The following is a 26254-nucleotide window of genomic DNA, read 5'->3' as shown; positions in this document are numbered from 1 at the left end:
TATTACCCTATATACATAATTAATCCTGTTTTATCTACTGTAACTATCTAGTTTTTTTGCGACATGTGCACAATGTCTTCCGTTCTAGTTTTATAGTGGAATGGTATGAATTATCTTAATTGCATTAAAAAAACAGAATGGGTTGTTATTGGTTTGATTACTTTAAGTTCTTTAACCTTCACTCTGATGAACTTATTTGTCCTAGTTTTAAACAAGTTCGTGAGCCGTGATCACTTTGATATTTTGTTTAAACCAAGGATATTTTTAATATTTTTATAGTGTCCATTATAAATGTCATAGTGACGATAGAGACCAATGACCTTGAGTAATATTTTAGCCCTTAGCCTGCTGGCCGCATCATATTTTACCCATGCAACCAGTGCAGACCAAAGACCATGGTTTACACTGTTTGTTATTCCGTCAGTATCTATTTTGAAGTTTTCTCTTAAAATGATGAATGATTTTGTCCAGATAGAAATATGTACAAGTCCATTTGATACATTTTAAATGGTGTTTGTGTAAATATATTTTGTCATTATTAGTTTCACCTATGAAGAAACAAATATCCCTAGCAGTTATTGAACATCGGGCATTAATGGACAAGTGGCTCTTGTTCAGCAACCTGGATGACCCACTATCGTATTCAATGACCCCACCCACTCCTCTTCTCTCATCCTCAAATTCTTTCTCCTTCTTTAATACTTCATCTGAATAATTGGATAGGAAAGCTTGAAGTTTTTATATTAAATTATTAAAACAGAAATAATACATAATTATGTACATTCAGATCGAGAACAAAAAAAAATAACTTAAAATGTTGTTCTGAAACATTAACATAGCTAACTGCAAAGTTTGAAAGTTACATTGTCTCACAACATATGCATATTATCTGTTAAAAACTGGAGAGGACCAAGGTCTCTCATCAGTCAGTGTTGACAGGAGTCTTCCTGTTTATGTTGTGTTAACATGACAAATTGCTTACAGTTTTTATCCTGAAATATGTTTTAATTAAATTTGACAATAGAGTAGCAAATTAACAATTATGTGTCATATAGCAATTTTTGTATCTCCTTGAGACGGAGAGTTATGAGCAAGACAAGATTTTTGTCTTCTTTTTGAAGAGTTTAATATGGATACTCGAAGCAGACAACAGTTCACCTGTACCATGGTAAATATCTCAACTGGACTTGTCCATCTTTTGATCTGGAAAAAAACATTCATTATTTTGAGGGACAATTTAAAAAATATTTTCTGACACTGCAGATCATATAGACAGGACTGATTTTGAGAATTTGGCTCCTTATAAGATGCTAGAGGCATTTTGTAGTACAAGTGGTATCTTGGTGTATTTTACCTATTTAAGGTATGCTGAACCCGATAAAGGTGGATACCAAATTGAAAAACTTGATCTTGACCATTGAAATGGCCATTTATAATGACCACTAAAATGGCCGCCAAATTTCTTTATCATAAATGGATGATAGATCAAATAAAACTTTTAAGGAAAGAAAAAGCCTGAAATTTGTCACAAAGCATGTAAAAAAAAATCCAATATGGCCGAAAAATCCAAGATGGCAGACATTTTTCTATAGGCCAATATTATAGTAATATAGAAGTAATATTAAAGATAGTACTGAAATCTTAAAGGCATTTCCGCAGCGAACACTACACTCTTTCCTGTCCTATCTGCTAGATATAGAGCTTTGATGTATTTTATCTGGGACTCTATGAACGCATATAGAGTGGCTAGTCAGATGCCTACTTTTACACAGCGTGCTATGTGTGAGGGGTTAAAACGTGTGCATGCAAAATATACATTAATTAATTTCTGAGTACTCTTGGGTTTTGGTGTTCGTTTTTCTATTATCGGTCGTCCCCTTCTCGTCGCATTTCTCTGCTGTCAGTTCCTCTATAATTGGTCGTGACTTTCGTTCTTCTGTTATCGGTTCTCTTTGCATTTCTTTGCTGTCAGTTCTTCTGTTATGTCGTGACTTTCGTTTTTCTGTTATTGGTCCTCGTCGCAGTTCTCTTGTTGTCAGTTCTTCTGTAATCGGTCCTGTCAGTTTTTTTGTTGTTAGATGTTTTGTTGTCGGTTCTCGTCTCTGTTTTTTTGTTATCGGTCGTCGGCTTCGTTCTTTTGTTATCGGTTCTCGTCTTCGTTCTTCTCCGTCCTTCTGTCATCCCTTCTCGTCTCTTTTCTTCTGTAATCAGTCTTGTGTTTTCGTTTTTAGGTTGTCAATTCTTCTGTCATTGGTTCCGGTCTCTGTTATCGATCCCCGTCTTATTCTTCTGTAGTCCTCGTCTATATTATTCTGTTATCGATCCCTGTCTCCGTTGTCTTGTTGTCTTGTTATCGGTCCCTGTCTTGTTCTGTTATCGGTTCTCGTCTTTGTTCTTCTCCGTTATTCTGTCATCGGGTCACGTGTCTGTTTTTCTGCTATCGGTCGTCGTCTTCGTTCTTCTGTTATCGGTTCTCGCCTTTGGCCTCCGTTATTCTGTCATCTCCTCTCTTTTCTTCTGTAATTAGTCCTGGTCTCCGTTTCCTTGTTGTCAATTCTTCTGAGTTTGGTTTGCGTCTTTGTTATCGATCCCCGTCTCCATTCTTCTGTCATCAGTCCTCGTCTCTGTTTTTCTGTTATTGATCCCCGTCTCCGTTGTCTTGTTGTCAGTTCTTCTGTTATCGGTCCTTGTCCTGTTATTTTGTTATCGGTCGTCGTCTCTGTTAGCTTGTTGTCAGTTCTTGTCTCCGTTCTTCCTTCTGTTATCGGTCGTCGTCGGCCTTGTACTTTCGGTACTTGTTTCCTGCTCCGTTAAGGTCTTTTCTTGTTTCTATCGGTCGACGTATATATGCGCTTGTTGGCAGTACTTCTGTTATCGGTCTCTGTCTCTGTTAGCGGTCCTCGATTCTGTTCGCTTGTTGTCAGTCCTTGTCTCCGTTCTTCCTTCTGTTATCGGTCGTCGTCTTCGGTATTGTACTTCGGTACTTGTTTCCTTCTCCGTTAAGGTCTTTTCTTGTTTCTATCGTTACCGTCATTCTGTGTGTATGTCCTGGTTTTGTCAGTCTTGTAGTGGAGTAGCGGGGGATCGAACTCACGACCCCTTGATTTGTAGGCAGACAGTGTTACCACTGCACCAGGTGCGCCCGCTCTGAATAATAACCATTTTTGAAAAATCCTTTATACATAAAAATACTATTTCAATGGCTAACAAAAGGTGTATTACAATTATATTTTTAACACCTCTACTATGTAGCCAACCCACGTGACTTTTATATATGGTCAAAGAAAATATTACTCCATTTTTTTTTACAAGTAATATTTGTATAAATAACTTTGCTGTTACTTTAAGATATCCTGGAAATTTATTGGAGGGTACCAGGAATGATGTGATAATCTTCTTGTAGAATTTTCTCAAAACCGTGACTGAATTTTCGAGAGCTGCCATGGTATAGCAAACACACGTAGCAATCTCCCGGTTTCAGACATTTTCTGACTCGATGAAAATATGGTGTTGTTATTTGTTGTTTTTGTTTTTAACTTTAACTTCAAATTTCAAATTAAATAGTCACTTATTTTTAAACAAGATGGTAAACTTAAATATGCCCAAATGTCATCAAGAGCAGTTTTGCATGTGGGAGGAATGTATTTTTCAGACTGTAAAAATAAAACAAACAAAAAATTAAGAGACGATATTACCTGATTGGTAATTAAGATGAATAGAAGTAAGTTTTCTTATTTTTATTACTTTTGACATTTAAGTTATTTATCAATTTCAGCTTTGTTTTCTCGAAACAGCCTGACTTTGTCAGAATTGTCAGCAAAAATAAATTGAGGTACCACATGGGGAAAATCTTAAGAAAGTAGTTTTGTCATTGAAAAGTGTGAAATTATATTTTCATAATTTTCACTGTGATAAATCAGTAATCCATTTAAAGGATAAAATAAAAAACTATAAAACGTCATCGTTACTTCCGTAGTAGCACAGCCGGTTAAGTAGCACAGCCGGTTAAGTGATTGACTGATGTATGAGAGGTCTATATTTCGATTCCTATTGTTGCCTTTTTTAAAACCTGTTTGTTGTTGTTGTTTTTTGGTTTTTTTTTTTTGGGGGGGGGGGGGGGGGGTTGGGGGGGCGCAGTATATATTCTAAAACATTTTTTGTCTCGGTTTGTGTTGTGTTTATGGCATTGAAATGACATTTTTTGACATTTCAAAAAAATTTAAATATTTATTTTAAACCAAGTGCAAAATATATGAAAACAATATGAACAACTTGAAAAAATCTTAGCTACAAATAATGTTGAAAATTACGGAACACCTGAAGTGACATTTTCTACATTTTTCTCCCTAAATTGAATTCGATTTTACGGGATAATAATTCCCAATTAGAAATATTATTTCGTTTTAAATATAAAATCTTAATTACAAAATATTGATTCGTTTTTACGAAATATTAATTTGTTATTACGAAATATTTATTCTTTGGTAATATTTATAAACAAAGTTTATTGTTAAATATAAGTCAAGACAAAACATAAAATCTTTTTTTAAATCATTAAAACATTTCAATCTTAGTCTTATACCTTAACGCGCTAGTAAAACAGTACTGTATATAACTGTTAATTGAGCCATTATGCTTATAATCGCTAAATTTGGTGGTCAATCTCATTAAAATCTTATCATATTGAATAATCATTTGATTTTGACAAGAATAATTAATTGCATCATATTGTATCATAGTTTTAATGACCTATTTTAGTATTTTCAAGCGGCCATTTTGAATTGACCTTTTAAAGGTCAAGGTCAATTTTATTTTCTTGGTATCCACCCTCATCGTCTTCAGCATACCCATATTAGGTTAAAACACTCCAGATATTACTTGTACTATAAAATGCCTCTAGCATTCATATTTTCTGAAAATCAGTCCTGTCTAATAAGCAGGCTAAGAGTTAATTAGAAATATTATACACATATTTAAAGCTACATTAAATAAATTTCATAAAAACAGAAATGGCTACATTTTATTAATAAATTGGGTTTCATATCGACTCCAGATTTTATTTTGGTGTCAAGACAACCAAAATAAGTTTTATAAGCATACAAAATGGGCAACCTCATTGTGGCGAAATAGGAAGTACAATAATAATTATACCCCCAAAAACGAAGTTTGGGGGGGTATATAGGAGTCACTCGGTGGTCGGTTGGTTGGTCGGTCGGTCGGTCGGTCGGTCGGTCCAGACGTCCGTTGCATTTTCCTTGTCCGGAGCATAACTTTAAGACTAATGCTTGGAATTCAATATAACTACACACAATGGTCAAGCACATTGAGAGGAAGTGCAGTGCACAAGAACCATAACTCTATCTTGATTAATTACAGAGTTATTGCCCTTTGTTACTTTTCCCTTGTCCGGGGCAATAACTTGAAAAACTACTGGTTGGAATTCAAAAACAACTTCACACAATTGTCAAACACAATAAGAGGAAGTGCAGTGCATAAGAACCATAAACTCTATCTAAAGTAATTACAGAGTTATTGCCTTTGTTGCTTTTCCATTGCTTTTTTTTTGTCCGTTGCATTTACCTTGTCCGGAGCATACTTGAAGACTAATGTTTGGAATTCAATATAACTACATACAATGGTCAAGCACATTGAGAGGAAGTGCAGTGCACAAGGAAAAACATAACTCTATCTTGACTAATTACAGAGTTATTACCCTTTGTTACTTTTCCTTGTCCGGGGGCATTTAACTTGAAAACTACTGGTTGGAATTCAAAACAATTTCACACAGTTGTCAAACACAATAAGGGGAAGTGCAGTGCACAAGAACCATAACTCTATTTAAAGTAATTACAGAGTTATTGCCCTTTGTTACTTTTCCATTTTTTTGGCCGGAGCATAACTTGAATTTTGACTAATGGTTGGAATTCAATATACTTCATACAATGGTCAAGCACATTGAGAGGAAGTGCAGTGCACAAGAACCCATAACTCCATCTTGACTAATTACAGAGTTACTGCCCTTTGTTAATTTTCCTTGTCCAGAGCATGACTTGAAACGAACTGGTTGGAATTCAAAACAACTTCATACAATGCTCAAGCACAATAAGGGAAGTGCAGTGCACAAGAACCATAAATCCAGCTTGACTAATTACAGAGTTATTGCCCTTTGTTACTTTTCCATTGCTTTTTTGTCCGGAGCATAACTTGAAGACTAATGGTTGGAATTCAATATAACTTCATACAATGGTCAAGCACATTGAGAGGAAGTGCAGTGCACAAGAACCATAACTCCATCTTGACTAATTACAGAGTTATTGCCCTTTGTTACTTTTCCTTGTCCAGAGCCTAACTTGAAAACTACTGTTTGGAATTCAGTACAACTTCATTTCACAGTCGTCAAGGACATTAAAAGGAAGTACAGTGCACAAGAGCCATAACTCCATTTTGACAAAATACAGAGTTACTGCCCTTCGATACTTTTTCCTTGTCCTGAGCATAACTTAAAACGTACTGGTTGGAATTCAAAACAACTTCATACAATGTTCAAGCACAAAAGAGGAAGTGCAGTGCACAAGAACTATAACTCTATCTTCAGTTTTTATAGAGTTTTTGCCCTTTGTTCCTTTTCTTTGTCTTTCTGGACTTATTACAGAGTAATTCAATTAAACTTTGTCAATGGCCAACCACATTGAAAGGAAATGCAACATACAAGAACCACAAATATCTTTAATTGCCAACAACCATAACTCTATATTTCAATTCTTTTACAAGGTATTCTGTTACTAGTAACATCCTCATTTCCGAAGCAGTCTTGTGGGGGTATTAATCACATTTAGTGATAGTTCTAGTTATTTCTGTTTGCATGAGAAACTCCGCCCTCGGTTCATCCGTACATCAATATTAAATCAACAAACATGACTATGTGCAGCAATTCTAATCTAACAGTATATTTCCGCATTGTAACTGATGTTTTCATACAAATTTAATCCTTTTTATGAGATGATTACTTTTTTCTGAACCACAGGCCTAGTGCACCGTGAAGCTAAAACTTTTAAAGTGTGTTTACACAAGAAAATCTCATATTTACTGTGTTCCGGATAGCAACTATAACAATGTGACGTAGCGCATACACAAGCAGATTATTGTCATTATTTGCATGTTAAAATTCGTATACGAACTTTAGTGTTACCGTGGGGTTTTCCGTTTAAAATCCTAATTTATGAACAATATTTGATGATTTACAACATAACTGTTAAAAAGGTTTATTAAACTGTATAATGCTTGTTTTTTAGGCCGACGGCAAAATATTTTTACATATTTATTTAATGTAACTTTAAATCTATGAAGCAAAGAATATGAATGAATTATAATAGTAATATATATCCAGATTGGAAACATAAAAAAATGGTCTTTATTTAGAGATGATCTTTCCAGGCAGGTATGTTTGCCAAAAATTGTATATGTGACATAGTTATCATTTAGTGACAGGGTTTCTCAATGTGAACCATATTTGGATGTGGTCATTTCTGAAGGTGTACATGTAATCTTTAACAGCTAGTAAAAATTGGTTTGAAAAAAGAGGTATTTAATGTATTTATTTTTTATTTCAGTCTCCCATGTCACCTTACCCCCCAGGTGGGGGTATGTCACCCGGAGGGATGCCGATGCATAATTCTCCGTACATGAATCCTACACTCCAAGCCCCTATGGGTCAACACAGTCCTGCGATTAGTAGCCCTGGATTGTTACAACCCCCTGTGGGTACACCGAATCTCAGCCCAAGACCCAACTCTACTGGTGAATCTTTTTATTATATATGATCTTAATCTTTCCAATTTTAATCATGATTTGATTGATCGTATTCAATAAACAGTGAACCTTAAAAAAAACAACATAAGTTTCAATTGATCTATAATATATGTTGGAAGTATATTGATCAGAATTTAACTTTTTATCTTGGTTTGAACATTATTCATTTATTTAAGCTCGATTGGGAAACAAGTTCTTGCAACATATATCAATCACTTTCGAGTCCGCTTCCTGGTACTAACCAGTAGTGGTGTCATATGAAGAAACATGGTCGTGTCTTGAGAAGGGCTCAAACCTATGATCTCTGGGGGTTGAGAGGCAGACACCTTAACCACTAGGCCACCACTCCCTCTAAACTTTTTATCTTGACCAGTTGTAAATCATGACCACTAGAGAGGTAAGGTCTGACTGGTAGATATAATATGTTACTCTCTGTCATATTATTACCCATGTTTGGATTAAACACTTGAATATTTTTAAAAGGAAGTCACCCAAATCACAAAGCCAGTGTCTGATTTCTATGTTAGAGTTCTTATAAAAGTTATGAAGCATAATGCAAATTAAAATGAATTTATTGCCCATTTATATTTATTTTCATTTTACTTTATAGGAAACATGGTAGATATGAGTCACTCTCCAACGCCAAATGGTTATCACAGAGCTTCACCCTGTTCATCACCCGGTGTTATGGCAACCAAAGGAATGACGAGACAGTCGCCCCCTATACATGGGCGTCCCCCGTCTAGTCACCCAGGACCGCCTCGTCTAATGGTACCAGATGGAAGAAGCAACATGATAAACTCAGAGGTATAACAAATATGATAAACTCAGAGGTAATACAAATATGATAAACTCAGAGGTAATATAAATACAATTAACTTGGAGGTAATACAAATATGATAAACTCTGAGGTAATACAAATATTAGTATATTAAGGAAAATAAGTTAAAAAAAATGAAGGATAGTTTGTCCTCTTAGAGACATGTTTCTGAATGTTTATTAAACAGGGCTAAAAAAATTAAAAATGAAGGATAAAATTGTCCGCTTTGAGACATATATCTCAAGCTGTCAGTTATATTATGTCTCTGCAGTTAAAAATCTTTAATTTTGAATAATTGAGGCAGTCTTCAGGATTGAAACAATGTCAAAAAAGTAATCCAGAGTCCCATGAATTTTGCATAGATTTCATCTTGATAAATTTGAATCTATTTAATAAGAAACAAAACATATTTATGAAAAGAAGGAATGGGATTATTATCAAAATTATGATTTGCCATTATAGGACTGTTGCAAGATTTTTTTTGTTGAATTTTCTAAGAAAAATTTCTATAGTTTAATGAGGCTTTACAGTTAAAGCATATCTGTATACGCACACATGCATATTTTGGTTAAAATGTGCAGTGTTGCATTATTTATAAAATTCATGGAAAGAAGGAAACACATTGAAATTGCAAATTACATGAAAAAAAAGAAACGTTATTTATATAGGACAGCCACAAGAATTTATTTGATGAATATGAAAAGAAATATTGAAATGAAATGTTAAATATTAGAAATTAATTTTTCTTTCATTTAAATTGTAACAATTTTTTTTTTTTTTTTTTTTGGGGGGGGGGATCTTTGAATCTAGTACTTATATTGATATTAAGGCATGAGCTATATATAGTTCCAGAAAGCCCAGTTAGTCAAGTTTCACAACTCTTCCTTCCATTTTGACAAAGTTATGCCTCTTGTAATCTTAGAAAATGTCCTGAAATTTTCATTTTATTTCACTTTAACTTTTTGCACCTATGTGAAGCAAACTTATGTGAAAGACCCCAGTAAGGGTATGAATCTCTTTCAGCCATAGTTTATTGTAACAAAATGTTCATAGACATGTTCTTTTATTGTACACTGTCTAGCACTGCTGAGTTTCATATTTGCCTCGCAGAATAGAAATTTCTCACTAAATGTAGTCTTAATTGGAGAACTTTTGTTATATGACATCTGAGTTCTGTTACTTATTAGATCAATCATCTCCCTCGGGCATTCTGTGACACTGTCAAGGAAATTTCTGTAATGTAAGTGTATATGATATATTGACGGAAATCTTCCGAATATGCTTTCGAGTAGATATGAGACATATATATAAGGTGTCGTAGCATCGACTGTCAGATATTTTCATAGCTTGGCTGCCTGTTGTTGGCAACTGGTCCTATTTCCTTTCTTACCAGTGCAGACTAAGATTGACCAGCACAAACATCCGTGCCATTTGCTGATCATTGTCTGCATTGTAAGCTATCCAGTCAGTACATATTTTGAAATTTTCCCCTAATAATGATGAATGGTTTTGTCCAGATTGAAAGATGGACAAGTGTATGTAAGATAATAATTGGGGTAAATGTTAAGATCATTCTGAGAATTGAACTTGAAAATAAATGAAGAAATTTTTGTGTTCCTTTGAAAATGTAGATGGCTAAATTTGTGTTACCGGTATAATATGGCTTTGTGTGGATTTTATTTTGGAATATTCCATTCTTTATTTAGTAAACTGAAATATTTATAATTTAAAAAAAACTAACAGTATAGAGCCTGGTCAGATTAATATAGCTGTATTCTGATGCATTTGGTAGGTAATTACCACTGCAAGTAGCCAATGGAATAAGGATAGGTCAATTTTGAGAGGGAACTTAATGGAAGTTTTGATAGAGGGGATTGTTTTTAAATTAACATGACATCTTCTTATTATAAAGTTTTATCATTGATCAATAGTGGTATTCAAATTGTAGTCTTCATCATTGGTATTTTGAACTTGTTTGTTCATAAGACATTTATAAGACTTAATTGGAACTAACAGTTTGGTCAAGACTTTTTAAATTTGGTATTTATTGATTTCATGGTAATATGTATATACATGTATATATGCAGGTCAAATTCTTTCAACTGGACATACATCATTTGAATGAGTTTGTCCACTATTAAAGGCCCATCATGTCAAAATTCTATCATTTCTAGTTATCAAAATCTAGTTATTTTTTTGGTGGTCTGTTACAGAATCTGAACAGTGCTTATTGACCTTATCGCTGAACCAATTTTTGCTTTTGGCCATTAGCTTCTCACATGCTCTGAATCTATTTTTAAAATATATATCCCACAGACATTTTTCAAAAACACGTCCAGATTTGTTTTTATGAACAAGTTGAACACAGTTCATTTCATGGTAACATTGAGAGAAACCATAAAGTCTGATGGAAGCCAAATAAAGTCTTATTATCTTCAGAAAATTGCTAATACATAACCTTGGATCTTTAGGTTGACTTTATGAAAACATGAAAATAAAATAACATACTCAGAAATTGCTTCATTAGACAGCAGGACCCCCTGCAGACTTTTAAATTAAACCAATGTGTCTTTCCCATTCAAATTAAACCAATGTGTCTTTCCTATATTTTTGTATCAAGCTTTTTTTTTCATTTAGCTTTTCTGCATTTACGAATGTATCATTGTTGTTGTTTTTTTGCCCATAACATTACCAGACTTAATTCACCATCATGACATGAAGATAACATGTGTTCTGTACCATAATAAACAAAGAAAAAATAATTACCATATATATACATACCTACTGTATGTATTGTAACCCTTATGACCAGCTGGATTTCATAGATGGACTAGTCCAGCTTCCATTTTTGGAACTTTCCATTATCTATTTAGGGGACATCAAGCTAGTCAGCCATCAATTTAGAACCTGACCAGATTACATTGATGGGAAATGTTAATCACTTTTGGTTCCAGCAGGGTAGGTTTATATGAATTTGCTCTGCTTTGGGTTTGGATTTTGGAGCCATCTATTTTATTTTGTTATGAAGACACTAAGACAGAGCGACTGTGGTTCTACTCAGGTGCCTGTTTGTACCTGAAATAATGTACAGAAGGACATTGAGGTCTTCCTCCACCAGTAAAGCTGGAAAGTTGTTATATGACCTTTACTGTGTGATGTAAAAACCCAAAACTAAAAAAGACAGAAAAAAAAGACACTAAGATTGAGCTGGCTGAGAACTTTATTTGGTTTTGACAGACTGTACAGAATGTGTAGACTGACCAGTGGCTTTATTCTGTTGTCAGAAACATACTGTTGTTATAACATGAGAGTTAAAGGTCTCAGAGAGTTGAATGCACATTTGAAGTACAAATCAACATCCAGTCTGAAGTAACAATTATGATTAGCATCTAGAAAAGAGGAAGAGTAAGGGTGAATAAGGACATGAATTGCAAAAGTTCAAATTATGGAAGAAAATATTCATGTACTGTTGTACAGTTCTAATGTTATGGTAGGGGATAAAGGCTATTCATTAACCTAAAACTTGTTTACAATTGAAAACTTAGGTTATAGTGTGGTCTGTCAATAAAGGAGTAAGTGTGTAAACAGACTCTTCATAAAGAAGTTTCAAAATCGTTTTTTCAAATACTCTTCACAAAGAAGGTGGCAACTGTATTTCATTTCCTTCTCACTGAATCTGCCAACATTTCATTTTGAATTACAAATATGCAGAGAAAAGTTAATGTATATATAACTTTATTAATATCCTGTTTAACGTCTGCTGTTACAGATGTAAAGAGAAATTTTTAAAATTGATTTTAAGGTTAGAAAGCTTGAGGCAAACATTTTATAATATACAATATACAAATGTTAATAACCTAATCAAATAAAGAAGAACTTTCAGTAATGAATTGTGATTTTATCTACCCACAATGATGTTATAAATGTATTCTTATGTTAGAAGTAAATTAGGACATTAAGAACGAGAAATTTGACACATACAAACTTAAGAACAACAGCAAAAACCTTGTAAAGTGTAGTCAGAATTATTGGTGCAATGATTTATTTTGACATATCTCGCTCGTAGCGTTACTATTTATAAATAATTGTTACTATTTATAGACTATGATTATTAATGCAGAAGGTTAATGACAACTTGTTTGACAAACGAAACACATAACAATTGTACATACATTTCACCTGTATGTTTAGAGGTCAGTGTTAATAACATTTTAATGAGATATTTTATCCAGATATGAATTTTACATGTGGGAGGACTTAGAATCTCATTCAATCATCAAATGAGATTATGAAATAGTTGGGAGAGTCACTCAAAATTGCTTACTTTGCACCATTGCTTCTTTGTATTGTGGCCAAATTTATATTCAATATTTAATGTTATTTATATGTTAATTTAATGATAGGACAGGTTAACCATGTTTTTAGCTCACCTGTCACAAAGTGACAGGGTGAGCTTTTGTGATCGCTTTTCGTCCGTCGTCCGTCCGTCGTCCGTCCGTCGTCCGTCCGTAAACTTTTACTTTAAATGACATCTCCTCATAAACCACTAAGCCAATTTCATCCAAACTTCACAGGAATGTTCCTTTGGTGGTCACCTTTAAAAATTGTTCTAAGAATTTAATTCCATGCAGAACTCTGGTTGCCATGGCAACCGAAAGAAAAAACTTTAAATATCTTATTTTAAAAAACCATAAGAGCTAGAGCTTCGATATTTGGCATGAAACATCTTCTATTGAGTGTCTACCAAGTTTGTTCAAATAAAAGCCCTGGGGTCAAAATTGGCCCCGCCCCGGGGGGTCATTGATTTTCCCTATATGCATATAGTAAAAACTTAAAAATTCTTCTTTTAAAGTATCCAAAGAGCTAGAGCTAAGATATTTAGCATGAAATATGTTCTAATGGGTGTCTACCAAGTTTGTTCAAATAAAAGCCCTGAGGTCAAAATTGGCCCCGCCCCGGGGGGGTCATTGATTTTCCCTATAAGCATATAGTAAAAACTTAAAAAATCTTCTTTTAAAGAACTCAAAGAGCTATGGCTAAGATATTGAGCATCAAACATGTTCTAATAGGTGTCTACCAAGTTTGTTCAAATAAAAGCCCTGGGGTCAAAATTGGCCCCGCCCCAGGGGGTCATTGATTTTCCCTATATGCATATAGTAAAAACTTAAAAAATCTTCTTTTAAAGAACCAAAAGAGTTAGAGCTAAGATATTTAGCATGAAACATGTTCTAATAAGTGTCTACCAAGTTTGTTCAAATAAAAGCCCTGGGGTCAAAATTGGCCCCGCCCCGGGGGGTCATTGATTTTCCCTATATGCATATAGTAAAAACTTAAAAATTCTTCTTTTAAAGAACTCAAAGAGCTATGGCTAAGATATTTAGCATCAAACATGTTCTAATAAGTGTCTACCAAGTTTGTTCAAATAAAAGCCCTGGGGTCATAATTGGCACCGCCCCGGGGGTCATTGATTTTCCTTATATGTGTATAGCAAAAACTTTAAAAAATCTTCTTTGAAAAAACCCAAATAGCTAGAGTTAAGATATTAAGCATGAAACATCTTTTAGTGAGTGTCTACAAAGTTTGTTCAAATAAAAGACCTGGGGTCAAAATTGGCCCCGCCCCGGGGGTCATTGATTTTCCTTATATGTGTATAGCAAAAACTTAAAAAATCTTCTTTGAAAAAACCCAAATAGCTAGAGTTAAGATATTAAGCATGAAACATCTTTTAGTGGGCCTATATACAGGTGAGCGACCTCAGGGCCATCATGGCCCTCTTGTTGTACTGTTCTATGCTATAAATAACTTATTTACTGTTCTATGCTGTGACTTTTTGTAAAGCATTGGTTTCTGCATAAATCACCTTTAATTTGGTTGTTTATTTTCAGATGCAGCACTCGCCCGGTGTTCCGGCTGTGTCGATCTCAACTCCTAGTATTTCACAAGGGACCGGATATCACTCACCAGTACCGTCATATCACAATAGTATGTTAACAATTTTCTTATATAAGTTCAGAATTAGAGACACAGCTTCTTGATGTGGGGTACAAACAGGACTCTTACTTAAAGCTCCCTGCCACAACTGATTCTAAACATGCCCTCAGTGCAAACCAGGATCAGCCAGCACATTCCTACCATCTGACCATGGTCTGCACTGTTTGCTTTTCAGTTCTTTTTCCCTAAAATTGACGTATGGTTTTGTTTAGATTGAAAGATTGGCAAGTTGATTTAAGATTATCAGACTCTTACAAGTCCCGTAAGTTGAAATATAAAGCAAGCATAAAATTTTTCCTAAAGCTCACATGTTTTTGTGATTCCATAAACTGATACCATTTCATCACACTACCTCACCGTCAACAGATGATGTTTTGTTGCAGTGCAGGCACTGGCTTCACTTCCATTAGGTACTTAAGGGACTGTGAAATCTAAACAAGTTTAAGTATGAGGGCCACATAATTTTGTAATTTTTTTATATTGAAATCCCTCTAATTAACAATGGACACTCCTAGATTCAAAGGAGGACTAGTTCATTACACAATTATAAGTTAAAATTTATATGCATGATGTAATGTCATAAATTTACTTTTTTTGTCATATTATATGGATGACTGTATATAGCTTCAATGTGTGTACAGGAAGTTCAACATTTACACTTTAAAACACATGAATATCACGTATATATATTTATTTACAGGGAGGCTACCCAGTTAAGATTGTCGGCAATAGAATAACATTTTCTTTATGTATTATGCTTACATTTTCTTTTGTTTCAGATGATTATAGTATGAATTCAGGGGAAAGTATGGGGGCTGGGGGCCCAGGGGGCTCAATCCAGCAGAATTATAGTCCCCAACCTAGCCCCCATCATTGGAGTCAAGGGTCACTGACAAGTGGAATCCCCCCAGGTGGGGGAATGCAGCAGATGCAAGGGTATGTGTACTTTGATGTTACTGTTATTTATAGGAAATACTTATTCAGAGATCTTTTCTTTATACCGCTTGCTGTTCTAGTTTGATTCATCTATTCATATAAAAGAGGTCATGTAGATAGACTACTAAATTTAAGATCTGCTATTTTATCTAGACAGTGTCATCATTTACTTAAGTGAATAATACAGATAGCGAGAATATATTTATTATTCAAGACATGTTAAGATGGTCATATATTCAATCATATTTTTTTTTGTATCTGGCACAAAGTCTACCATGTGGGGTGGTGGTGTAGAATGGTTAACACGTCGGACGAGTAATCTAAGGATTGCTGGCTTGGTGGGTCCAAACCCTGTCAGGGGCAAGCCATTGATTCCTTAAGCAAGACACTCATTGCTAAGTACTGTATGTTTTCAGGAATGGATTTGAGGCAGTTTCAATTAGGTTATAGCTTCCAACACTATCAAACTAGAATAAATTCGTATAAACTTAAATCCTGAAAAATAAGAAACCCCACTTATTGACCAGTTTTAGATTTGCAGGAATCAGAAATTTATGTAAATTTCTGAATTGTAGGAACTATTATGATAGCCCTATGCTTTTATTATAGGGCAATGCAAGCTTGCTTATATAAGTGATCAAGGAGATACTATACTATTTTGGACCTTAAATTGAAGGTGTTTGGTATTGAAATCCCTTAATTTTACAATGGGCCATTCCAAAACCCAGGCAGGGAGAGTCTATTACCAGTAAACAGGGGTATAGAATGTTAATTTGAATGTAGTGAAAAGCTCTAAAAGAAAGTCCATGTTTTTTTTGTTTTTTTTTAATAATGAGATTGTCTACTTTGTCACAGACATTGTTAAATTGTGTAAAATAAAACCTTATATTGAATAGAACCTGATATAGGTAATATAATGTTTGTTAATGAAATTGTTGTTTACAACAAGAGTGCTATTTGTGTAACTGCAGTAAAGAAATGGACCCTTTTATTGTAGCAATCTACACACTAATGCAATTGGAAAGGCATATTGAATATTCCTATCCTCATTTACTTCTGGTCATAATTTTACGCGTGGAATATTTATGAGATTTGATTCAATTTCTGTCCCCAGAGACTTATCGAATTTGTCATTGGACACATTTTAACTGGGAGAATTCAGCCATCATCCCACTCATTTGCTAATTTTACATTATATAATACATGAAACAAGTTTCCATTTATTTCTGTGTGAAATCATTTCTATACATCTGATTATGTTTTTTTTTTTTTTGAAGGGGGGTGGGGGGATTATCTTTACAAAGCTAAAATTGTAAGATCAATGATTCCATAATGGTTAATCCTTTTGTTGGCATTATTTATACCCAACTGATTTTGTATAATGGATTTGCCCTGCTTTGAATTTGGAAGAGTCCATCGGTTCTTTTGAGGGATTTCAATATCAAAATGCTACAACCCTTAAACTGCTGAATTTTTGTTATGTATTTGGCCTGCCTTTGAATTTGGAAAAGTGCATTCAAAGTTTAAGGGATTTCCATATCAAAATACGGTTAGTTTAGATCCGGGTCAGACTGCATTAGATGTTACTCGGTCTCACTAATGTTGAAATTGAACAATTATTATAGAATCAAGTGTTAAAGAGATAATTTTTTTGTCACTAAGTGTACATATGAGATAATTTTCTTTTTAAAAATATAAATAAAAGTAAATACAAATTATATTATATCATAGTTGATAAAAGGGAGACAACTGCTGTCACACTGTTTATATTTTAAAGCTTTCTACATTTTTCACCAAGCATATTGAAATATAATTTGAAATTTCATTGAAATAAAGAGAATTTGACATAATGATTTTAAAAATACCTTAAAACTGAAATTTAGCTTTTAAGTTCAAAATTCGCCATCCAATTGTATATTGGTCTGAAACTGGAAAACGTATTGATTTATTTGTTAAAATTTGATTGTGAATATAGTTCATGTATCTTTATATTGCCAAGATTAACATTTATTTATTTTTTGTAACAGGTCGGGCCAGGGCATGGTGAACACAGGTGCTAATCATGTTTCACCATTACTTATAAACACAATGAATCATAGACTTAATATAAAGAGCGAGCCTATATCACCGACACGCGACTCTCACACGCCATCTAATCACCTGAGTTTACGGCCACCATCTCAGAATCAAGGTCATTTATCACCAGGTCATGTTTCTCCGCATCTTTCCCAGTCTCCGACAAATTGTCCATCACCGTCTGCCGTTGCTATGCAGCAGACACAGCAACAGCAGCATGTGGCCGCACAGCAGCATCAAGTACAGCAACAACAACAACAACACTGTGGTGGCGGAATGTCGGACTATGATGGTCCGATGATGAAACGACAGCGAGTAGAAGGATGGACAACCTAGCAGACGAAATATTATTCCTTAGGTTGTAAAAATTAATGGAATTTTTTTTTTAATTACTCGTTTCCAAAGGTTACTGGTAATATGGAGTAGTGACTTTTTGGTAGTGATACGGTAGTGCTAAGATGATGACACGGAAGGTGATAAAACGTGATTTAGACTTTTGTTACGGATAAAGTGAATTTGAGATGCATTGGATCTCTTGTACAGACAAATTGTTGCTGTTTGTAGAATTAGGGCGTAGTCTGGAGAGGCTTGATGCAGATGTACTAAATTGTTGAAACAATTGTTTTGCTACATTTGCAATGAAAAAAGATTCATTATTGTGTTATTATGTTGTTTGTGTAAATTATGACTGCTTTTTGATGATACACAGAATATCACCTTGTTTGTATTAAGCTTACCTCATTAGTTACTTCCCTTTAATAGAGTTGCCATTTAACAAATAAATTTGATCTGTATGATTAAGGAGCTTGATTTACATTGAAGTATAGCAGGCATGAATCTGATCTTAATGATACAGATGCTTTATAAATTTTGATATTTAGCAGACATAAATTTGATCATTATGATTGAGGAGCTTGATTTAGTTACATTGATATTTAGCGGACATAAATTTGATCATTATGATTGAGGAGCTTGATTTATTTACATTGATATTTAGCGGAAATAAATTTGATCCTTATGATATATTTTGAAATTTAGCATAATTATTTAATTTGATTTTAATGATATATCAGCTTTATTTACATTAGAATTGAGCATATTTATAATTGATCTTTATGGTTTAGATGCTTTATTTAATTGAAGTTAACTCTAGCATGGGAACAGATATAGATGTGTCAAAATGATACACATGTATGTCAAAATATTTGCTTTCTCTATTATTTGAGAAAATACATTTTCTTTTTTTTAGAAAAGGGTATAAAATCACAATTATTTTGAAAAAAATCTTATGTTTCTATTATCACATATAAGATTATGAAGTGAATATGAAAATGAAATAGTCACATGAATTATGAAGTGAAAAATTGAAATAATCACATTAATTATGAAGTGAATATGAAAAGTTATGAAGTGAACATGTAATAATAACATATTTATCATGAAAATGAAATAATCATATTCATTATGAAATAAACATGAGAATGAAGTAATCACATATGAATTATGGAACTGTAATTGTCACATATAAATTATAAAGTGAACATGAAAATGAAATTATCAGTTAGATATTATTATATGGTCATGGAACCAAATTCTAAGTCACGATAAATAAGTTAATTTCACCAATATTGCTTCAAACGATAATATGTAAGACATGAACTTCTTCTTTCACATGTATATTAATTCTTGTAACTTAACACAATTCCATTGTCATTTTTTTCTGATATTACTTTTATTTCTGATAAAAAGTTAGTTGGGAAAAAAATGCTTCTGAATTTTCAGAATAAACCAAAAAGAAAGAAATTCTTGTACAGATATCACTAATGCCATGGATGCAAGAATGAAAATGTTTGTAAAACGTTATTTAAGATATTTTATCAATATAATGTAAAAATGTACAGCACATTACGTTTGAATATTGTTAAATCGTACCCTCATGAAAATTCACGATGTTTTATTTTACATAACATTCCTGTTAAGTGTCAAAATATGTTACCTACATTGTGTTATTGGGTAAGATGGATTGGCATTGGGCAAGGTTTAATGATGGAGTGATAATTTATCATTTTGTTGTTATTATACACGTGCCTTGTACTGCACCTAGTGCACTCAGTATTAACGTGATGCCTGTCCCCGATGGTTGCCCATGGTTACATGACGTCTGCTTTTCCTTGTCGAGAAACAATGATTGTTTATAAGATGTTGTTATTTTTTTATTTGATGAAATGTATCAAACGTTTTTAAACAGCATTCTGTAGTACACAGTTGTTAACAAGGTTCTCATTATCACTTGTGGAGAAAAACATTTTCATATTGTTGCGTACAAAATATTATTATAAAATATTACAAAGAATGAAAATGATTTCTTTTCACAAATTTACATAAATATAGCACAATGTAAACACTTTTGAAATGATCGTAATAAAGAATTTTGGAAAGATATTTTTAGCATATTTGCTTAGGTAAGTTTGGAAAATACATTCTGCAGATTGTTTGTTCAACTAATTCTCCATTTTGACATTGTTACTTGTTTGTTTAAGGACCCCTATAAGATGAACCTTGTTTATATTTTCTTTGTTGAAATGTGAAGAGATTAGGCTTTGCCACTAGTATAGAGCCAGGCCAGCCTGGATATCCATGCTGTGTGACCAGGCTATATACTGTTGGCTGAATTATTCTGAATTTTCTTCTGGATATCATCAAAAGTGATAATTGACCTTTTCCATTAAAGAAATTAAGAGATAAAATGTTAACATTTAGATGGGAAATGAAAACAGGGTTCTGCTGTCTAAAATCACTTATTATCAGGAGCAATATTTCTGGCAGGAAAAGTTGATTTCTGTTTCCATGGAAACCTCATATCAACCCCTATGTGCACTTACTGTTTGTTATTGTTAAATTGTTAATGTCTTGTTAGATCATTTAACTCTATATACATACTTTGTTACATGTTCATATATATCTCATACATTTTTAACGACTCAAAAGGTAAAATTTGACCCTCTAGATGTCGAGTGTAAATTAACGGTTTCCGGGTTGAATTAATCACCCAATGGGAGACATAAAATGACCTTTACAGAGTTTTAAAATAGATTTTTTCACCCAGTCTAGTAAAGCAACTCTTTCATTGGTCGATTTTTAAATTTAATTTTTAAATGAACCAATGACATATCATTGCTATGGACTGGTTTACATGAAGTACATAGTTTGGTTGTTTTGGGGTTTTTTTTCAAATTCATTTCTCTTACTGTGTTCTAGCTTTTTTTTCTTCTTAAATCTTCTAAAAAACAAAAGTTTATTTTAATTAACAAATGTTTAATTATGGCATATGTTTTATCACATACTTCTTAAATTGGTATATTTGGATAGTTTAATTTTTATTTTACTAGTAGCGCTTGGTAATAATTGTAAAATTTTTATTATTAACTGCTTTATAATTTTAGACTTTAGTCTTTAAATGCAGATTTTATTCCTCTTGCTGATTTTACATACTTTTTTGATTTTATCATAGAAGTAATATAAGACTTTTTTATATATGTCTATAAGTGGCCTCTAGAAAGCGGGCCAGGTGGTCTAATGACTCTTTAAAATGTCCACTGTGGGTTAGAATCCTGCAAGGGGCTTTCATTGATTTCTTTCCCGTGAGGAAGCTTTCCAGCTAGTTTCATTACATTATTAAATATTAATTATGAAATATTACATTGTACGACTAAATTCAGGTATTTGGAACGTGTATATCAGGTGGTTTATGCTAATTTAAAATCTGCTCATTTGGCATGCAACTCTCTATGTCTTGATATTTCACCTGGAAAAAATGTCACTTCGCTGGTGTTTTAAGAACTATTAACATGAAATTGTGTCCAGATAATAAAGACTATGGTGAACAGCAATAGTTTCATGTAATAACAATGAGGAAAACAATTCATGGAGTCTGTTTAATGGACAACAGCAATAACTATAGCTTGTTAGGGTAAGACATATAGAGACTATAGTTATTCTGTGTAAAAATAACATTGTTTTTATGGAAATTTAACCCTGAGTGATTACAGTATTTGTTTAATGGAATTTTACGGCTGATATTTTCAGCCAGGTTAGAATAAACATCTGTTAAGTCAAACCAGACACTGTACTTTTTTGCTGCATAACTTCAGTATTTTTATTTTCAAAAACTCTCTAAACTTCTGGACAGTCTGAATTTGAAAAAGAACAAAAACAAATATATACACGCCAATAAACTTATAGCTTCCTACACAATCAAAATTAAATAAATTGGTAAAAAACTAAACTAAGGTAATTTAAGACAATTTTATAAGGTTTATATAAAAATAACAATACATGTATTTTATACATTTTCATATTTCTGACATTTACATGTACTTTTGTCAAGTTCAGTCTGCTTTGGTCATTTCATAAAACATTTTCAAACTTCTGTTCATATATAGCACTTCTCCTAACAACATCACAGTCTCCTAGTTGTTCACCAAATCAGCCACATTGTGACCTTAACCTTTGCTTTTATTTTTGGATTTATTATTTGAAATACATGTTGATCTATATATAGAAGTGAATGGTATTGGATAAAAAATAGATATCTGTAGTCACAGTTAAATTTTATATATTTGCACATTTTATAATGTTATATCAGATATTTTCAAGTGTCCATAAAAGTTTCGGGAAAGTTGCGGATTACAAGGATTTTAATGAAAATGTTTCTAACATTTACTCTGTCATTTCTAGCTAGCATGACTTGTTGGTACTACCAGTATATAATCCGGTCTCCTACATATCTATCCGGTTATACCGGACTACATTCTGTCATCTGCTTAATTTCATCTTTTTGACGATGTTGAAAGCTCCGAAAACGACTGAAGACAGGCCCAAATTCAAATTCAGGTCAACTCCATTATACAAATTTAGCGCCGTGGGAGTTAACGTGAAAACGTTTATCTCAAAACTGGATGTGATCACATTATTAGCATGTTATTTCTAGTGATTTTAGATATATTGTTGTTAAATATAATTACATAATTATTACAATTTTCATTTGCAGAGGAAATAAGAAAGAAATAGCTAGCTTGAGAGATTTTAGGAAATCTCGATTCTTGGAATTCCCGATTCTATTTTTGGCACATGTATTGCTTACAGTCACATTAAGATCTCACCATGTATATAGTTTGGCTATTATTTTAGTGTAGTAAGAATTGTACATAACAAGAATGTATAGGATAAGTCATGTGTTAATATGAAAAAGAGAAAGTATTATTTTGTACAGTACCGTATTTTACTTCATTGGTGCACCATAACTGTGTCCTTTTTGTAATGCTGAAAGGGTACCTTTTGTACCAGATTAGTTTAATAATCTAAAAATGTTTATGCCAGAAAACTCTTGTAAATTAAATATTTTTTCACTCTGTTTCATAAATGTGCTTGTAAAAATGAAATTAGACGTGCCCCTACATATTTTGTGTTTATAAGGGGATATATACGGTACTTCATTAATTGTGTCATTAAACATTTACACTTGACAATTATAAAGTGGAAATTTAATATCAGAATAGCGATTTGCTCTCATATTTATAATTGAATATTTCACAACCTGCCACAAATCACCTTGTATTTTGAACATTTTTGTTATCATATTACTGGTTGTTTTGTTTCATTTGAGGTCATTTCATTACTTTGGTGCAATTCATTATTCAATTCCTTTTAATGAGCTGCTGTTGACGAAAGATTTTCCAAGAGTTATTTTTCTAGCAAATGTTGGACATCTGCTATTGGTTAAAAATGCTGATCTAAATCTAAATTTGGCGTTTGATTATGAATTCAAAAATAAAAAAAAGTTATTGTTTTTTGAGAGATACACAAAAGGAAATGAATGGGGGCTTAAAAAGGGCATGAAGTTTTCTAGCATGGTAATTTGGAGGTATTATATTTAAAATGCATATTACTAAAGCATGGTGCGATATTGTGGATAAGTACTAAAGTAGTATAGACATATTATTTTGCTATTATGTTCTATTTATAGATTAAGAACAATTTGTTTTTGCGTTATAACCATAGAAACATGTTCATTGCCTGTACCTGGTGAGTAATGATGAACTTTGAAGACTGAATGAAATTCAAAACTATAGCACAGTCAGAAATAATTGAAAACCCGTCTATAGAGAATTTAGAATGGTCTTCTGATAGAATGTCAATTAGTATAACAACTTTATTTCTAGAATGACTAGACTTAATAATAGTAAATTAATCCTACTTTAAAACAAAAACTGTTTACCCTATAAACCATGCTGACTGTTATTCCGTTCAGGCAGGTATATAGTTTTTGTACAAGTAGTAACGTAATTGTCACAGTTTTGTCGCATTGGTCTCTCTCTACACATGTTACAGACACAACAACAACAACAAATTCTGGGGGAAATATCAGTAAACTTGTCTGTCGTGAAATGAGAGCAGAAAAGATTCTGTAGAATTAATTACACACAGAATTTCTGAAACGTGATTTTATGATAATAAGATGTCCACATTTTTTCCCACTGAAAAGAAATATTTATTTTTTTTAGTTATTTACTATCTGATATAATTGGAAAGGTTTTTAAAGCAAGCATGTCATAGGGACTTACAATTACATTGTGAGAAGTTCAGGATTTATGTCTTCATATTTATATTTAACATTGTTTTATAAAAAAAAAGAAGAAAAAAGACAACAACAATGTTACAGAGATGAATTTCAGGTGTTTTTTTGGGAGGTTTGTTGTTGTTTTTTCAGTGAAAGCCCCAAAGTTTGTAGCCATTTGATTTCATTTATGAGAGTTATCATTTAATATCTTTAGGGTTAAAAAATTTATAAAACTTTTGTTACATTTTTTTTTCTTTTGCGTGAACAATATTCTGTTACTTATTGGGTGGTATAAGACCTGTATATAAGTTTAATTATTAATATTTTTTTTTTACTATTTTTTTTGTGTACAGTTTTAATCTAGAATTAACATAAATTAAACTCATGTTTTTATCCCATAAAGATATGGATCATTTTGTTAAATCAAATCTGTTAGGTGATTTAATGTTTTGTATATACAACTGTGTTGTTGTTGATTACTGTTGTGTTTGTTGTTGTATTTTAAGTTAGTTTCATTGACTAAAGTGTTGTTGTTTTTTTTGAATAAAAAAAAACTCCACCTGTCACTTTTGTTCAGATGGAGAATGGCAAAATCAAACATTCAGCTTTACAAAGAGGTAGGTGATTCATATGGTATGGTATTTGTATGGTTAGTGTAAAGGAAAACTGTAATGCCCATGTGTATTTTTTTAACATTGATGCATGTCCGAAAAACATATAGACTATAGTGTTCTAGCTCCATAGAAAAAAAAAATCAAAAATTGTTTCAAACCATTAAATCTCATTCCAGTAAGATTGAAAATATTAAGGCCACGCCACAATAGTAAAAACATCAATGGGTTACATACAGAATAAGATTTAAAAATATGGTTCTTTTTTGTTTTTTAAATAAAACTTTGAAAGTGCTAAGTTAATGCTATGACTTGTAAATAATACACGAGTGTGTGTACTTGATTAATAAAAATCATAGCAGTGCTTGATTTATTGAAGATGAAAACACAGCAGATATATTTAATCAATCAGTCACATGTATTCAATATTCAAAAGTTGAATTAAAATTGTTTGATGAATACTGCCTTTAAGTTATTGAATTAATAAAGTTTGTTTTATTTTCTTTATTAAAATGAGAAAAAAAATATACAGAAATGAACAGTTTAAAAAAGTTGTTTTCGAATATGCCAACAATTAATGAACATTATGGTACGAAACTTTATTTTTCATTGATTTATATTTTTTCTTTCTGATTTTCTTTGCCAAAATAAGCTTACACTGCTTCCTGTACAAGATGCATTATATTTTTTAGGTATGATAGATTTTTTTAGCAATCACTTCATGCGCTTATCAATTTTTTTTCAATTTTTTTTTTCGAATTCATTTATTCCTAGATCATTTATCAGGATATCTTAATATGTATATAGTTAAGGTACATTTATGATATATATATATCAGTCATTTTACTTTAATGTCACAATTTACATGTTTTTAATCACACAAGACATGAGGCAGTATGTGTAATGCTCTCATTTTATATGTTAAGGGAATATGTGACTATTTTTTCAATCAAGTGTGCTTATTTTTCAACATGTTGGAGCTGTAGTGCTGTATCTATATATATTTAGCAGATAATTCATTATTGCTCCAATCTCTATATTTATCTCATCCTAAAAAAACTTGTTTTAATTGTGTATTATGAATTGGTAAATAAAGTCTGTGGTAACTTTCAATTGATTTTTGTTTTATATCCACCTATACGCCAAGCTGCTGCAGGTCATTTACTGCTGTAACAGGAGCCGAGATCCCTAACTGATGTGAATGTATCTGGATGGGAGAAGTCCTGCCAAAAAGTCTGTATCTTTATCAATCTGATTATAGTGCAGATCTACTTATTTCTTTTATGTAGATCTGAAGACCATGGTATATGTTCCGCCTTCTTTAGAATTCGGATTTCCCCGAGAAAGTTATTTTTAGCCATGCAATCAAACTGGTTTCTACATAGGTAAGAA

General features: G+C 32.6%; 1 protein-coding gene across 6 annotated transcripts in view; it reads left to right on the top strand.

Annotated features, from left to right (window-relative positions):
* LOC132733076 (myocyte-specific enhancer factor 2A-like) overlaps positions 1-25975 on the top strand; it is a 106580-nt gene extending 80605 nt beyond the window's left edge. For all 6 annotated transcript variants that reach the window (XM_060719664.1, XM_060719666.1, XM_060719665.1 and 3 more), the window contains 5 exons: positions 7611-7797; positions 8420-8616; positions 14515-14611; positions 15400-15556; positions 17584-25975. In XM_060719664.1, coding sequence (XP_060575647.1) covers positions 7611-7797; positions 8420-8616; positions 14515-14611; positions 15400-15556; positions 17584-17968 — 1023 coding nt within the window. In that variant the 3' untranslated portion in view covers positions 17969-25975. The remainder of the gene's footprint in view (positions 1-7610; positions 7798-8419; positions 8617-14514; positions 14612-15399; positions 15557-17583) is intronic.
* The last annotated feature ends 279 nt before the right edge of the window (positions 25976-26254 follow it).

The sequence above is a fragment of the Ruditapes philippinarum genome, unplaced genomic scaffold (assembly GCF_026571515.1).
Source record: "Ruditapes philippinarum isolate M1 unplaced genomic scaffold, ASM2657151v2 ctg467_1_1_1_1, whole genome shotgun sequence".
NCBI classification, from domain to species: domain Eukaryota; kingdom Metazoa; phylum Mollusca; class Bivalvia; order Venerida; family Veneridae; genus Ruditapes; species Ruditapes philippinarum.
The sequence above is the reverse complement of the archived record's forward strand: the minus strand, read 5'-3'. Positions and strand labels throughout refer to the sequence as shown.